At 38.9% G+C, this 18,067-nt stretch overlaps 1 protein-coding gene across 1 annotated transcript; it reads right to left on the bottom strand.

The window, feature by feature from the left end:
- Positions 1-1,281: 1,281 nt before the first annotated feature.
- On the bottom strand, positions 1,282-15,361 carry LOC121405763 (monocarboxylate transporter 7-like). Its single transcript, XM_041596716.1, has 5 exons — positions 15,358-15,361; positions 14,444-14,641; positions 8,512-8,652; positions 5,058-5,999; positions 1,282-1,513 (listed from the first exon to the last, which is right to left on the bottom strand). The coding sequence occupies exons 1-5, from the start codon at positions 15,359-15,361 to the stop codon at positions 1,377-1,379; spliced, it is 1,422 nt and encodes a 473-aa protein (XP_041452650.1). The 3' UTR covers positions 1,282-1,376.
- Positions 15,362-18,067: the final 2,706 nt, after the last annotated feature.

Raw genomic sequence — 18,067 nt, 5'->3', positions numbered from 1 at the left:
CGGGGGGGGGGGGCAGTCAAATATATTGCTGTTCACACGCGTGACCAAGGAATTTCCAAAGACCCCCTAAACGATTTTTTTTCTCTGTGTGCAAAATAACCCCCTAAACAAGTTTTTCGCGGGATTTATTTCGCCAATGACATGACCTCGGGAAAAAAGCTTGGGAAAAAAACATACCCTAAACACGCGTTTGGGTAGTCTTTAAAAAATAGCTTTGGGGGAAAAATACCCTACATACGTTTGAACCCGCGATTGACCATTGACCAGTCTTTCAAACCCACCCTTTTTCTTGAAAATCGGTGTTTTTGATACCCTTAACGAGTGCACGCGCGGACCGCGTCCAAAACTGAAAAGGCACCCCTTTCAACGCGTTTTTTTGGTCACGCGTGTGTACAGCAATATATTTGACTGCCCCCCCCCCCCCGGGATAAACCAAAGGCCATTGGTCTGTCAAGGTTAACCCCCAAATTTACCCCGCTTCAAAAACTAATATACAGTGTGTCCCAGAAAAAAAAAAGAAAACCGGGAATCCAATGTCTTTTTTCTTCAAAGGCAAATAAATTATGATATTTCATTTACATAATCATATAATTAAACTATTCCTCTTTATTTTGATACCTAACATTAGACGAACTCTTCACGCATTAATCAATGAGCAAGATGATTTTGAAATTTTAATGTCAATCGTTTCCGATATGCCTCAATATTCATCGTTTGTCATCTGCCTTGCGTGAACTATTTGCTAAGCTGTTGGTTTCAAATTCAATATGAGATTCCACTCTTGCGATGAGTACCAATTTCTAGTAAAACATAGGCCTATATTGAAAACGGGGTTCCCTTTTTTGTGGGAGGCACTATACTCCTACACATCCCCCCCCCAAAAAAAAAACCATAGAACAATTGAACATATTCGCCTATGCTAGTCTGGAATGTTAAGGCCACGGCACACCTTACCGACCGGTCGCCGACTGGTTTGCGACTGGGTGAGGGGAGATGTGATGTCACAGCTCTTGTCAGCTTTGCGTCGCAGACCGGTCAGAGACAAGTCGCAAGGAAAATCGGAAGGATTTGACATGTCGAATCCTTATGACTGGATCGCTAGCTCAATCCAACCTCCAGCCAATCCGACAGCAGAGTTGCATAATGCGTATTATAATAAACAACGCACATACGCAGTAGTAAGCGCAATTTCTCAGATGCTATGCCAAAAAGCAAAAAGCGCATGCGTGAGTGGCAGATCGAATCGCAAGGTGTGCGGTGCCGAGGCTTATGACTGTCTTGCGATTCATCTCCCCTCACTCAGTCGCAAGCCAGTCGCCTACCAGTCGGGTCGTAAGGTGTGCGGTGGCCTTTAAAGCACACTTTTGACACAAACACTATTTTGTTTGAATGTCCTTTTGTCGTCTTTTGATAAGAAAGCATACGATTATGAGATCGATGACCGCAATGGCGTGAATGGCACCGATGATGATAAAGACCTTCGTGAATGACTCGGTAACATCAATCAGATAATCTTTGGAAATATAAGATTGAAAAAAAAAAATAAATATGGCTTAACAATTCCACACGATGAAAAAGTGCAATTGTGCACCCCTTAAAGAGAAATTCCAGTAGTTGCAGTAAACACTGATTTCATGAGAAAGTCTCTAAAACAAGGCTTAATTGTCAGTATATCATCGTACAGTTACATTAACTGAACTTTGTGAAATCTTGAAATCTACGCTGAAAAATGTTCACGCCGAAGATCCACAACACAGATAAGCGCACGTGGGACAATGTATAACCATTGCGGGGTCCGACCACTTGACCGAAGGTCCGCGAGGCCGAGGGTCCGCGAGACCGAGGGTCCGCGAGCCCGAAGGCCCGCGAGACCGAGTTTTTTTTCCCTTCATCGGTTGCCGCGGTCGAGTGGTTTTAAGACGCCTCGTTGCAGTGGCGTAACAGGTGCCTGCATGTTAAACGGGGGGGGGGGGGGGGCAAATCGGTAACTATATAGAATCAGTGGCGTTGCTAGGATTTCATGACTCATGAGAAAGAGACACATAGGCCTATCTCACCAACAAATTATAATGCGAGCAGCGAAACACGTACTGCGCGCACGAAACGTCTCTCTACGAGGTGTGGTGCAGGGAGGGGGTGTTTCTGCTACTTACAGTATAAACTTACGATCAGAGGCGTCGATCCTGGGGGATAGGGGGGGGGGGGGCAAACATATCGTTTTACTCCCCCCCCCTCCCCAATAATTCCGGATGTGTAAAAATGGAATTTTCATAATATGACTTTTATCGCCAGGAACCATTATTTGAGGTAAAGACCGGTTTATTATATCAATATAACATTCGGTGTATCATCAGACGTATTTTGGGGGATTTTCTCCTCATGGAGAAAGGATACGATCTGAGAAGTAAATCCAGACCCGGTCAACATCATCGCAATACCAATACGAGTGCGCGTGCTAGTGCATCGAACCAACGCCCACTTCAGGTAGACCAAACAGCGCCACGTAAGCACATGAATGCCGACAAGATGCCAGCTATGGAGGCATCGATCGCGGATCTTCTTCAAGCGAAATTGAAATGCACAACTCGTTCTTTATTCAAAATCGTGCTCAAAATATCCGTTTTTCAGAGTGGAATACAAAAATTTTCAGCTCGCGTTTCGCGCTCGCATCACTTCTTTAGCAATAAACCCATACTTTTCATGATTAAATAGGTGAATAAAATGTCCCGTTTTCAGGTAAACCTAAAAAAAAAAAAAAAATCCCGCTTCGATTTGCAATAACATTTGGTTGGATATACATCTTGTTCTTTATTAAAAACGTCCATTAAACTGTCAATTTTTCAGATCGAAATATCAAAATTTTCAGCTCGCGCGCTTGCGTCAATTGTTCTTTTAGTTACTAGTACTCATCTTAATCATTGTTACCAAAATGCTTGGAATATCAAGCTTTCAACTGGCAACCGATGAAGGGAAAAAAGTCGGTCTCGCGGACCTTCGGTCTCGCGGACCTTCGGCCTCGCGGGCCTTCGGTCTCGCGGACCCTCGGTCTCGCGGACCCTCGATCTAGCGGACCCTCGGTCTCGCGGACCTTCGGTCTAGCGGGCTGTTGCTTAGGGCGTCAGGCCCGACGCTCTACCCGAATCCTGTACTTATTTGCTGATTTCTCAGCAATTACACAATTTCTTCCAGAATCCTTTGGCACATGCGTTTTATTTATACAAACAGACACTTTGGCGGTCATTTCATTGGATTCTGTACGAACTCATTTAGATATCGTTACCAAAACTAGCATTTACCTTGAAGTGCAATCCTGCACCCTTAAAATGCAACAATGTATTTTTGGATAGGGTGACATTGAGCAGATTACCTTTGGAAATATTAGAGTGAAAAAGTAATTATGCAACCTTGTATGCAACACCGGGATCTCCATTTATTACACGGGTGCAACTTTGTACACTACTATGCCCGGTGCACACTACACAATCGCTGCGATCTGGAGCCCTTTTTCATAAAGGACTTGCAACTGTTTAAATTTGCCATTATGGCAACTACCATGGTAACAGGGCTCATCCGCCAATCAGAATCAAAGTTGCCATAGTAGTTGCCATAATTGCTAAGTTACAACTGTTGCAACTCTTTATGAAACGGGCCCCTGATTTTCATAGAATTCGTAATAGTATTTGAAATCAACTTTCGAAGCTGTAAAATATTAAATCTAATTTCCCATCATTTGTATCGATTTTAGAATTAAAATTCCAGTCTACCCTCCCTCTAGGAATATAATAAAATTTTCAATTTGGTATGGCGCCATCAATGGCTGCGACTTCGATGTCGACTTTCCTCCGACCACAGCCTTCCAGCAGTGCAGAATTCTGGGGAGCATTTCATCAACATTTTTCGTCCAACAACAAGTCAGGTATGACAACTCTCCTTGATTTTGATCGGTTGAGAAGCATAACTCAGCAAAAATTGTGGTGTTAACCGGTGTACACCGGCGTTAAAGTAACAGTGTCCAACGCCTCTGTAACACCTCTAGGAGTTATTACAACACATTTGGTTGTTATATTTACACTCTTTGGTGTTATGTTCAATCTCTAGGGTGTAATTTTAACACCTGGGGATATGATCCTCTATTACACCAACTGGTGTCAATTTTAACACCACAGTTTTTACAGTGTACTGTGGTAATTGTCGGATAAAAACAGGACGTCCGCTAAGTCCTTCATGAAATGCTCCACTAAACATTATATTCGTACTTTCTTCAATTGCAGTTTCTTCAAATCGCTTCGTAGTCGAATGGCGTAGTGTGCGACAGGCTTTAAGGTGCACAGTTGCATCCCTTAGGACAGTCAGAAGGGGGAGAGTTTCTCAGACATGGGAATAACTAAGAGGTCAAAGGTCGCTTAACTAGTCCGGTTGCACTTTTCCGTTTCCGTTTTTTACCACAAAAAGGCATTGAAGTTCTATCATTTGAACAACCTTCCCCACCCGCCCTTATCCCCTAGCTCCCCCTTTACGGAAGTTTTCAATTTGGCGGAATTTGAATGCAAAATAAAAAATACGAATAAAAAAAACAAAGAGAGTTGCAGTTTTTAGGATGCAAATTGGCATGCTAGGATGCATAATAGCAATAATATTAAACGACAAAATTTCATAAAGAGATGAACGCAATGGCCAGTATTTTGAAGTCCGGTCTAACTTAGACCACGGTATAACTCTGTGCTAAAATCCTGGGCAGTCAAAAGTTCTAAAGTTATTTTTATATTGTATTTTCTTATGTCTAATATTTTTTTTCCTTTTACTTTCATAATGAAGAAAAAAAGAATCATTCCCAGACAATTATGAACAATTTTGGTGTCATAAGGGTTAATATATTTAACGTGTACTGTTTGAGATTCATGCTCCAGTTGGCTCTCCATAGTTAAACCACAACTTTAAAACACAGTTTAATTTAAACAAGTGTTCAGAATACGGGCCAATGTGTCTAAGCGCGTCGTACTATGCCATATTCTTGAATTTGAATCCGGACTTGAAAGCACTATATATATACTACTTACCTGTGAATATTCCTGCGCAGGATATGCCTAGCCCACCCGTGAAGTTAGCAATCGCCACGGCCATGTCGAAATTTTTCTCGTGAAAAATTGCTGCTTTACATAGACTGGTTAACACAGAATCCTCGATAAAGAAGGAAAACCCTTGGATAAATGCCAGGGTAGCGCGGACAGGATAAGCAGAAATGATGAAATCCAGGAAGAACGACCCAGAGCAGATTGAACCTACCACGATGTACACGGACAGGTCACTGACTCCTTTGCTGATGAGGGTGATCAAGGTAGTCCGACCGAGTATGCCACCTATTCCACCTAAAGTAGAGAGGTAAACGGCATTGGAAGGAGAAATACCTAGATGTTCAGCATGGGGTACCAAAAACAACATCCATGCGTATGTTGCGTAAGGAAACAAGAATAGAGTCGCGAGTGATAAAAGAAAGATCCATTCATTAAAGATTCCACAATCTCCTGGAGAGTCATTCGGTAAGGTTTTCTGGTTTCTTTGAACGTTGGTCTCCTGCTGAATCAAACACCTTTTCTCTGGTAACGTCTCCTCACAATTCTCATCTTCTTGTTCCTTGTCCACCCACTCTAATAGCGAGACGTCCCTTGCCTCAACCTTCTCATCCCGCTGATGAGACGTAACCTCTATGTGGCTCTTCTCTTGATCGCGACCTCCACGTTCACTTGTGCCACTTACAGACCTATCGGTCGCCTTCCGAAGCGTTGCTCCACAAACGAGAAGGTGAAGAGCTACACCGCCAAAGATGATGAATTCACCCTGGTATCCGTACGCCGGAAGTGACCTTTCAGTTAAGATAGGGAGCAGCAATGATCCTGATGTGTAGCCATATGACGCAACTGTACTCCATAAAACAAATTTGTCTTTGAAGAAATCATTCAGTGCAAGGATTGTAGGCAAGTACGTCATTGCCATTCCAACACCTGCAAGATAAAACAAAACAGAACACACTTATTAAGAGTACACCTACAAGAAGAACCACTCCCTAGCTAGCTCCTATTGTACTAATAGGACAGCGGGGATTTGGGGGTTGGGCCTTGACAATCAAGTTATTTTCAAATATTGTGATCACATTAAAGCCTCGTTCAGACGAATGCAGTATTTGTCTGAGGAAGGGTCGGAGAAAGTCATAAGAAGGGTGGAAAGTGATAGAAGGGGTCGATTGAAATTTAATAAGCCAGTTCGTAGATCCACCCTGCGCATGATCAGAGGAAGACCATTATAGTACTAAAGTGACATTGTGGATTAAAATTTGATGAGATAAGCACCAACGTTGATGTCTTGAGAATTCACATATTCTTTTGAATTGAGTTTTTCATTTAACCCCCCCCAAAAAAAAAAAATTAATAAATAAAAAAATATTATAATGCGCCCACGAACGATTCGTATTTCACAGTTCGCCAAGTACATTGTACAACATGCTGTAAATTGCATTCAAAGTAGAAATGCAACAAATTCCTTCATAGAGTGTTCATTGGTGTGTTATTCAATATCTTCATCCTGCTATGCAAGGCATGCTTACGTAATATATGGGTGGCTTTGAAATCTGCCTATTACAGTGAAAGAAATAAAAGGTCATTTGACCAAATTTCCATGAAGTAACTACGAACTGCTCTATTGGAACCTCTATGTAAAAACCCACGGATAATAATGTCACCTGAATGCCACCCTAAAACCGGCAATAAGTCGCCAGGGAAGGTTTTCAGTAAGTAGCCAAACCAATACTATTTTTCTTTGAAAAAAGAAAATTAGCTTATCTGAAAGAGTAATATTTCTTCATCATACTGTCAAAATGTAAAGGTGTAAATTAAATAAACGAAGAGTCCCCCCCGGGCCTCCCCCAGACTGCTTTCGTGTTTTATACCTCGGTCACATTTGTTCTACGGCGGTCGTACAGCGAGTCGAAAACAGCCGTTTTTGTCTCACCTGCATAGCAGAGTGAGACAATAGGCGCCGCTTTTCCGACGGCGGCGGCGTCAACATCAAATCTTAACCTAAGGTTAAGTTTTGGAAATGACATCATAACTTAGAAAGTATATAGACCTAGTTCATGAAACTTGGCCATAAGGTTAAGCAAGTATTACTGAACATCCTACTTGAGTTTCATGTCACATGACCAAGGTCAAAGGTCATTTAGGGTCAATGAACTTAGACCATGTTGGGGGAATCAACATCAAAATCTTAACCTGAGGTTAAGTTTGTTTAATGTCATCATAACTTAGAAAAATATATGGACCTAGTTGATGAAACTTGGACATAAGCTTAATCAAGTATCACCAAAAATCATGCATGAGTTTCACGTCACATGACTAAGGTCGAAGGTCATTTAGGGTCAATGAACTTTGGCCGATTTGGGGGTATCTGTTGAATTATACCATCAAAACTTTGAAAGTTTATGGATCTGATTCATGAAACTTGGACATAATAGTAATCAAGTATCACTGAACATCCTGTGCAAGTTTCAGGTCACATGATAAAGGTCAAAGATCATTTAGGGTCAATGAACTTTGGCCAAATTGGGGGTATTTGTTGAATTACCATCATAACTTTGAAAGTATGTTGGTCTAGTTCATAAAACGTGGAAATAAGAGTAACCAAGTATCACTGAACATCTTGTGTGAGTTATAGTAGTCTTCAAAGTCAGCACTGCTGCTATGTTGAATCGCGTGATGCAGGTTAGACCGCCAGAGGCATTCCACATGTGTTGATTTTTATGCAAACCACCTATATGTAGTTGGTACAACAAAATGTTAAAACGGCTGTTTACGACTTGCCGTACGGCCGCCGTAGAGCAAAGTGTGCCCGAGGTATCACTTACTATTTCCAAATTGTGCATCATCCTTGAGTGAGCCCCAAACTTCAAATGTTGTGTTCCTTTTTGTTTATTTTTTGAAGCTCGCATTGAATTTCTTCAATATTCATTCAAGTACTTTTGTGGGGGGGGTGGCACAAGTTATAAATCATTGTACAGATAGGGCCTGTGGAGATGAAGGTTTTCAAGCTCAATAAAATAAATTCAACAACTCATTTTAGGCGACATATTCGTGGTCTTGGGATGGTAGAATCCTGCATAATATCATAGTAATAATAATAATAGGCATTTATATAGCGCCATCTATCTAGAAATATTCTATTCCGAGGCGCGTTGTTATTATTATTATTACCCCGGCTTTAGCTCGAGCTGCCTTTCAGTGCTCATGCATTCAAGGAATAAATCCTGCCAGGTACCCATTCACCTCACCTGGGTCGAGTAGCAGTACAGTGTGGATAAATTTCTTGCCGAAGGAAAACATGCCATGGCTAGGATTTGAACCTACGACCCTCTGTTTCAAAGGCGAGAGTCAGAACCACTAGACCACGACGCAACCACACAAATTAAACTAAATTTTGGGATGATAGGCTCCTGCATAATATCATAGTGACCGCGATACTCACCTGAGAGGGCGAGGCAGATGCCTACAGTAACTGTGGATTTCAGGAAAGCGCATGCAATAAAACACAACGCTGACAACAAGCCACCCGGCATAGCAACAGAGCGATGACTGACTCTCCGAAGAGCGAGCGTTACAAAAGGACCTATAGCATTGTGAGGGAAAATGAAAGAATGTGGGTTCAGTTAATATGTTTTACTTAATTAGGATAATTAAATATCTAATAAATAATGTGATGTTCATGTGCAATTATCAATCCGAGTACATATGCCTTATATCAGTGCTTCTCAACCTTTTCTTAATCGAGGACCACTTTGACTCTCAAAATTTTTCGAGGCCCACCTACCAAACTTTAAGAAAAAAAATATGACTACTTGTCTCGACTCAAAGATTGTCTCGACAATTATAAAAAGGGAGCATAATTAGTGCGTAACTTGATGATCTTCTGCTGCAGTGGTGTAATGAGCAACAACAAAAATATAAAGGGGGTTTGATAGGCGTATCGTGTACAATGTTGCCTGCGAGCATGGCGAGCAAGCAAAAATTTCGACATTTTTATTGCAAAAATCCAAGTTTATGGTAGATTTTGACACAATATTTAAAAAATAATATCATATTTCACTCTTATCCCTTTTCTTTTTACTTTTTATTTGTTTCGTGCTCATTAAATATCTGGGGCTAAGAGCCCCCCCCCTCCATCTGTACGCAAATGTTCTTCTGTGAATAATATCCAGAATTTTTCCTATCGAAACACTCTTTTGGCTTTCCTGCACTCTTCGGATGTTTTGTGTTTAGGTATCTCTGAAGATCTGATGGCTTAAGCACCTTATTTGACAATAACTTTAGCACATTCGACACATATTGCTTTTGGTTTTGCATCACTGCGCAATTATGATAAATCCAAATTTAATGTATTCAGGGTCATAATTTCTCACATTTACCTTCTGAGACTTTTCAACAGTAGATTTGTTTCCTCCCTCACCCTTTCGGTCCATTTTGATGAAAGTATGTTTCTTAAAAAAATTGAACATAAAACTCTTAAGCACATTCGAAGCAATCAGTTTGAGAAATAAATACATTTGCAAAGGCCCGGTGAATGGGCGATAATTAACACATACACAATATGCATGCACATGAGGCCCGAGGTTCACATCAAAGTTAGATCGAAACCATCATACAATGAATGTGTATGTATATCACAACATGCTACCTCTAGGAGTGCCTTTAGCTTTGTTTGTTCCATCACGGAGACCGATCAAACCTACCATTTTCGGACATTAAATAGAGCATGTTAAATATACTAGAATTTTCCTCCTATTTTTTTCCTTCTCTGGAGCTTCTCGCGGCCCACCTGAAAGAGCTTCACGACCCACCAGTGGGCCGCGGCCCACCGTTTTAGAAGCAAAATTAAGGCCTGGTGGGTGTTTGATAAAGCTGTTCGTAAGTTAAGAGCAACTTTAAGAACGACTGGTGATCCTTTCTTGTGGTAAATGGTATATTCATTGCCGATGGTTAAGCGCGTAAGAAAGGTTCACCAGTCGTTCTTAAAGTCGCTCTTAACTTACGAACAGCTTTATGAAACGGCCCCCGGGACCCACTGGTCGACTGAAACGAAACGTATTCATATCGTATACAGCGGGCAAGCCAGGTTTCATCCGTTTTCATCCGCTCCAGACAATGGACAAATGGGCGAACAAAGAAATCACAGTGGATGGATGCTCAATGGATATAATAATAATAATATAGGATATTTATATTGCGCACATAATCCACCTTGTTAGGTGCTCAAGGCGCTCCTATATTACCCGGCTAATTAGGCGTTCATAGCGCACACAGCTTTTTAAGGAATTACTTCTTACCGGTACCCATTTACCTCATCTGGCATGTCTGGGTTGAGTGCAGCACATTGTGGATCATTTTCTTGCCGAAGGAAATTACGCCATGGCTGGGATTCGAACCCAAGACCCTCTGTTTCAAAGTCCGAAGACTAATCCACGTGGCCACAACGCTCCACGTAGAGCGTTTGAAACACGTATGCAAAGAGTCCACAACGGATTCATAACGTTTTCCATGGGATGGCAAGATTGTTTCCGTTTTAGATCCTCTCTACATCCGTAAATGCAATGGGACCAAGCCTTATATCCTATTAGTCAAATTAGTTCATATCCCCCCACCAGACGAATAGTCCAGATTGGACAGCTAGGTCTTGGTGTTTGAAAGTTCTCTTTCCCAAAGCTCACAGAGGGTTAGGCTCATAGAAGGCACATGTCTCCCACTCTCTGATTAGCTCCAATCCATCGACACCTTCTTGGGGTGTCACGCGCGTAAAACATTCCATAGACTTTTGTGTTAAAAGGGCACTTTTGAAAAATTCGTAAAAAATAAATGTGAAATTGGAGGATCGAATGTTTACTTCCTTTGGATAGGATATATATCTGACATTCCATATCTGACCAGAGAATGGTATCATTTTAAAAATAAATCGCCATTTATGAAGATAACTATGATAGGACCAAATTTATCAACTGAAACAGTAAAATAGCCCCAAGTCTTCCGCCATTCCAAAATATAGTTCCAAATCATTGATATATCTTCCCAATATGGGCAAATGAAGTTTAGTAATTACCATTTCTAGAATCAGTGTTAGATTTTGAATCATATTCATACACTTTTGTCAATCAGCAATATCAAATTGAAAAAAAAATCGAATGGGTTGGGTCGAACGAATATCTTTAGCCCTCCTGATGTAATTAGGCTCGTGGCACCTTGGTGAGGAGGGAAGATGAGTGGATTGGCACTGATTAGAGCGTAGGAGTCATGTGCCCTCTATGTTAGCTTTGGGAAAGAGAACTTCCAAACAACAAGATCAAATCTGGACTAGACGAATACTCGCAACACAAAAATCTTTCACAAACTTATGCATGATCATGCATCCGAACTCCTTCAAATACGAATTTCTGATATTTCCCAGTTTGTACTTATTTTCAATATAAAAATAATAGCGTTTCAACAATTTTTGCTTCATTGCTGGCCTTTTTAGAATTTCCTTTCTTTTTATATCTAGAAATATACTAACAAGTAATGATATATTGAAAACATTTCATTCTTTAAGTTATTACAATGTGTTTTCTATTATTTTTTAATTAGTTTGTTATTCATTTTTTCTCATTAATGCTTTGTGTGCTAAATTTCAATGGAATAATTGAATAAATCCACCATCAACAAGTACAATTGAATATTTGCACTATGAACATGAACATTTCTGGAGTGAAAACCTCGAGAGAAGTGTATTTTCCATTCAATGATAAATAGACAAGTTCGTAGTTACTTCATGGACAATTTTGGTCAAGTGACCTTTCACTCCTAATAGCACATCAATGAACAATCTATGAAGGTATTTGTTGCATTTCTACTTTGAATGCAAATTGTACCGTGTTATACAATGTACTTGGCAAAATGTGAAATACCAGTCGTTCGAGGACGCATTTTTGTGTATTTTGTAAATGAAAAACACAATTCAAAAGAATATATGAATAATCAAGACACCAAAGTTGGTGCTTATCTCATTAGAATTTAATCCACCGTGTCACTTTAGTACAGATGACCTTCCTCTGATCATGCGTAAAATCTTCTGACCATGCGCAGAGTGGAACTACGAACTGGCTTATACCTGACTAACTGTTATAAGTCGACTTGGAGAGCTAACGTATCTCGCCATGTTGATTATACAAGTTTACATACAGGTTGATATGTGATTAGTTTTAGCATTTACTACGAGGGGAAAATCTCAACAACGCACATTTCTGTTTAATTCTTCCTTAATTTCTTAATATCTTTATTATGTGGTACTTAAGTTATTCAAATTTCATTATAATTATGACTACATTATGATGCATACATTTAAGCAATTTTTGTGTATTCAATGATAGGGCGTAACATTTTCACCTTATAGCCCTACTTAAATGAATAGATTTAATTTGAATCGATGTAATAATACCAGTACATGCTATCAGTAATGTATATAATTATGTTGAACTCAGATTTTTGTAAAGTATTATATACATGTTTAATTTGTTATTGTAAAGCGCATTGAAATGTTAATGTAATGCGCTATAAAAATGTAACTTTTATTTATTATTGATTCATTTGAAAAGACAATTAAATTCACGATGGAGAGCTGAGAGGCTTATGTCGAAAGTTGGTGGACCGGGACAGCATCGGAATCTCTAGCTTGACTCTGCACAAAATTTTCTAAATCTTCGAATGATCTGCTGTCTCCCGTGAAGTCAGTCCACCAACTTTCGATAAAAGCCTGTCAGCTCTCCATTGTGATTTTAAAGGGATGAAAATATTTATATCTTAATACATAGAGTAGAATTTACTGAGAAAAATGCAGAAAATTTCATAAAAATCGGATAACAAATACTAAAGTTATTGAAGTTTAAAGTTTAACAATATTTTGTGAATTTGGGCTGATGATGTCACATCTCCCGTTTTCGTTTTCTTACATACAATCATAATTTTTTTGTCATTTCATACTTGTGTGAATTATATGTCTCCCTTATAATGAAATAAGTTACAGCAATAAATATCTAATGCACTAAATCAGTTTTCAATACAATTTTTCTAATTCTTGAAGGTTAAAATTTGAATAAACTCAATTTAATATAATAAAATACAAATGAACAAGTGGGGATGTGACATCATCAGCCCACCTAATGAATATTCATGACGACTATTTTCACACGATATTGCTAAACTTTGAATGCAATAACTTTGTTATTTGTTACCCGATTTTGATGAAATTTTCGGCATTTTGCTTAGTGAATTCTACTCTATTTATCAAGCTATAAATACATTCAGCCCGGACCATCCCCTTAAATGGATTTTCAAAGGAATCAATGTGTTGTAGAGAATGTTTCCGTAGTAAATGCGAAAACTCCCTATCATCTTGCCATCTCGACTAATATGAAAATACAGAATACTTTCCGTTTATGTGCATGAGTCTTTACTTCACCAAATCATGTCCTGCTGGGTTTAAATGTGAAATATATATTTTTAAATTCATTTTTCTTGCATTTATCTGCAGTATACAAAGCCCAGCCTCCTTAAAATGTACTAAGATCAATTTTTGCCTCTTGTGATATCACAGGAGGCAGAGGGGACCTTTAAACCACTCATTAAACAATGTTATGATATAACCTTTATAACTTTAAACTTCCGTAGAAAGCAAACTGGCCACCGCACAATTACGACTGCACGCTCCGATTTGAGAACAAATAGAATTTTGCTCATTTTCTGAAAATGTGAATGAAAGGTTACTTTTTGCTTAAGGGTTCACTTACCTGTAAGAATACTAATATAACAATAAATTCTATAATACTGCAATAATTATTTCGGAGTAAGGGCCAAATCAGTTCAAGATCGTAGCCAATTGTTACATTGCGACTATGAATTCGCTTTTATTCTAATAAGGGTGGGAGCATAGAAATGAATTTCAGCATAGGTATATTTGTACGATGATTCAGAACTTTACACAAGTATAAGACATTCCATGTCTCATTGTTAACATCAAATCCTATACGGAGTTTTTATGCCAGAATCCGGACGCAGACCAATCGTAATAATATTTTAAAATGGCACGTATTGTACATACTCCTGTTCATACAAGACCTGCCAAAAATAGTACGACAATTCACCAGTCGGTGGACTGTACTTTAACAGAAGAAGATGCACATGTGGTGCCTTAAACCATGGTCACATTTGATCTACGGCGAGTCGACAACAGCCGTTTTATTAATTTCAATTAAAACCTCTATATGTAGTTGGTACACAAAAATGTTGAAACGGCTGTTTTCGACTCGCCGTACGGCCGCCGTAGATCAAATGTGACCATGGTATAAATCACTGTATTATTGCAAGTATAAATTTCTTACATGCAAGATACATCATCGTTGAATGCATACTGCATATCAACCCAATCGTTGCATAGTCGGAATCCAGGCGCTCAACTAAGGTGGGAATAAGGACGCCAAACGACTTCTCTATTCCGGTGTCAATAAAAAGGATAACGAACTTGCTCAAAACAATCACGTATCCCCAGGAGTCAACGCGGGAGATTTGAGAAAAGTAGACTGCCTTAGGCAAATTGTGTTAATGCTGAATTAAGAAGTTTTTTTGCATAATTTGAGGGCGCTGAGTCCAAATTTGCTGTTTGCCAACCTTGATTTTGATGTTAAAATCCTCAAATTGGCAAAAACAAAATGGCCGCCATTCTACACCCATTTTTACTCTATTCTGACCCCCAAACTTGTAACAAAAATGTTTGTCAACGATTTTTGGTAATATCTGATCTGAGAAATTACATACTAAAAATCCAACAAAATCCGGATCCAGGAAAGTGGTTATTTTCAAGATGGCGTCTAAGATGGCCACCATCAACTGAAAATTAATATAACCCGACACTTTCTCTACCCTAAACACCTTTTTCAGTGCATACATGTATTCAATGATGTAGGGGGTAAAGGGGAAAAGAGTGAACATAAGCACCCCAGGGTACCTAAAAATCAAAGACTGCGTAAAAATGGCTGCCATGGCTTAAAAATTCACAATTCATCTATTACCTATTTTAGTTATCTTTTTTTTGGGGGGGGGGGTATTCATTTCTGATTTTCAAGGGTCAAGAAGTAAACCGGGACAAGTTACAAGGACAGTCAACGGTCCACTATGTCCAAAAATCCAAGATGGCTTTCAAAATTGGAGTCTAAAATAGCTGCTGTTATCTAAAAACCCTAAAACCCGACATAGTTTGTTTAATATCTGTCTTGGGGATATGGTGTTGGTGTCTAACCCATTGTTTAATGGGTCAAGAATATGTTGGGACAAGTAACAAAGATAGTCTATGGTCCTCCATGTCCAAAAATCCAAAATGGTTTGCAAAAATGGAGTATAAATGTCTGGTTAATTACAAATCGACTTAATTTGTGTAATAACCGACTGGAGAATAAGATTTTTTAGGTATAATACATGGTTTAAAGGGTCAAGTATTAGATTGTGACAAGTTGAAAGGACAGTCAGAGGTTCCAGTATGTCCAAAAATCCATAATGTCTTCCAAAAATGGAGTCTATATAGACTGTTCTTACCAAAAAACTGACATAGTTTGTTTAATATCAGCCTGGGGTATATGATTTTGGTATCTAACCCATGGTTTAAAGGGTCAGGTAATAAATTAGGACAAGGTACATGGGCAGTCAGAGGTCCAGCATGTCCCGGAATTCAAAAAGGCTTCCAAACTTGGAGACTAAAATGGCTATTCTTACCTAAAAACTGACATAGTTTGTTTAATATCCTCCTGGGGTGTATGATTATGTTGTCTAAACCTTTGTGTAAATGGTCAAGTAATACATTAGGATATGGGGCAATCAATGGTCCCGTATGTCTAAAAATCCAACATGGCTTACAATTAAGGAGTCTAAAATGGCTGCTGATACTTAAAAATTGACATAATCTATTTAGAATCTATCTAGGAGATATGGTTTTGTTGTCTATACTATGGTTTCAAGGGTTAAATAATACTTTTTGATAAGTTACAATGGTATGAAGCTGCCCATTTTCCTATCATTAAAGATCCCTTTCAAAATGAGTCTAAAAAAGACTTCCATCACCTAAACATCGTCATAATTAGGAGAGCCAAATCTACACTTTGGGGTTTGAAGGCTGAAATAATAAATCGGGACAAATAAAAAAGATGGTCAGTTTTTTTTCTTTTCTTCGTAAAAAGTCCAAAGCGACTTCTAAAATTGCGTAAAAATGACTGATGTCCCCTAATCTTGAAACCATAGGATAGTCCTAAGCACATAAATGACGTATCTTGACATACTTATCAGTGAATTATGGAACTTTTTAGGTGAAAGCGTACCTTATTTTTTAAAGTTTGTTTTTCGGATTTTTACGTATTGATGCTCCAACATTTATTATGTCACATATTCTTGTAAAATGTATTTTCATGAGTCTTAAAAACAGAGACACCAAAATAGTGGCGCGAGATGGGATATGAAGTATTGTTGTTTTTGTATCGATGGTGACCGATTCGAATGTAATTTTAGGAGCGTTCTTTATTTTTTTACAAAATGGAAAACGGCGAATCCATGTAATTCGTCTTCACCTATATTATTTGAACCTTGAAGATCATGAGAAAGACACAAAAAATGTTTCGAGGTAGATAGTATATGAACTTTGCAGCCAGACTTTTAAGAAATAACTATTTTTTAGGCCATCATCATTTTTTTTGCAAAACTGCACCACTGATAAACCTTGATTTTTTTTAATGTAATTTTTCCCCTTTGGAACCATGATTTTTATAAATTTTAGGTAGGCCCAACGGCATTTCTACCAGGTGTATATATTATGAATTTGGACATTTGGACAGATACAATGTTCAGACGTCCAATATAGAGGTAATTTTGGAAGGTCATCTTGGATTCTATGACACACTCAATATCTTGTAAACCTGTTCTAATTCATTACTTGCTTTGCAAGCTTTTTGATGATTTTGAGGATTTACTATATTTTTGGAGTTGATGGTACAACGGCTGCCCTTGTGGACGCCATGCTAGATTTCCATGTAACCTTGACAACCTTTTTGTAACTATATAACATGTCTCAATAGATTTTGTTTAATCCTAACATGCCAGAGTTACATGAAATAGACATCTATACCCTAAAATTTATGACATTTCAAAAGCTTAACCTCGGTTAAGATTGATGTTGACTTAGCCGCCGCCATGGTCATCGTCGCCGTCGGAAAAGCGACGTCCATGTCTTGCTTCTGCTATGCAGGCAAGGAAAAAATAGCGGACACGTTAAAGATATCACGATGTGAATATGCCAGCTTCGCCCCAAAATTATCAAACATTTGGCCATATTATTTATCAATCAGCAGCTGTGAATCATGGCAGCCATCTTGGAATTAAAGATGGCTGACGAATCAATCGGACACATTATGTTTGCAACCCTGGGTGTAAAAAATGAGGGATATAGATCCCAATTTCTGAAATACAATCACCCATAAAAATCGTTGAATATGGGAAACTGCATTAAAAATGCCGCCATTTTGTTTTTTGCCGATTTGAGGATGAAAACATCAAAATCAAGTTTGGCAAACAGCATTTTTGGATTCAGCACCCCTGAATTACCTCAAAACAATTGATAAATCAGCATTAACACAAAATGCCTAAAGCAATTTTTCTGAGCACATTTTTAAATATCTGGACCAGACTAGTGGCCATGATGTTTTTTGCAATCAGATCATCTCCTTGCCCTCCGCTCCTTGAAGAGTCTACCAGCTGAGCGATAATAGGCCTGTAAGGATTCGTTGCGTGGGTATTGGGTGAAGATTGGCGTCGTCTTACGATAACGTCACATGTACAAATCTCTTTCGCCTTAACTTTCCCCTTCTCTAACACAATAGCTCCATGGTCTATCTCCGAATCGCATCGGGACCTTGTTCTTGCGTTATTACGTAACTTCTCGAACTAGAAGCGTGAGAATTTGGCCTTGG

The sequence above is a fragment of the Lytechinus variegatus genome, chromosome 19, assembly GCF_018143015.1.
Source record: "Lytechinus variegatus isolate NC3 chromosome 19, Lvar_3.0, whole genome shotgun sequence".
NCBI classification, from domain to species: Eukaryota; Metazoa; Echinodermata; class Echinoidea; order Temnopleuroida; family Toxopneustidae; genus Lytechinus; species Lytechinus variegatus.
Note: the sequence above shows the minus strand (reverse complement) of the source record. Positions and strands in the feature narration are given on the sequence as shown.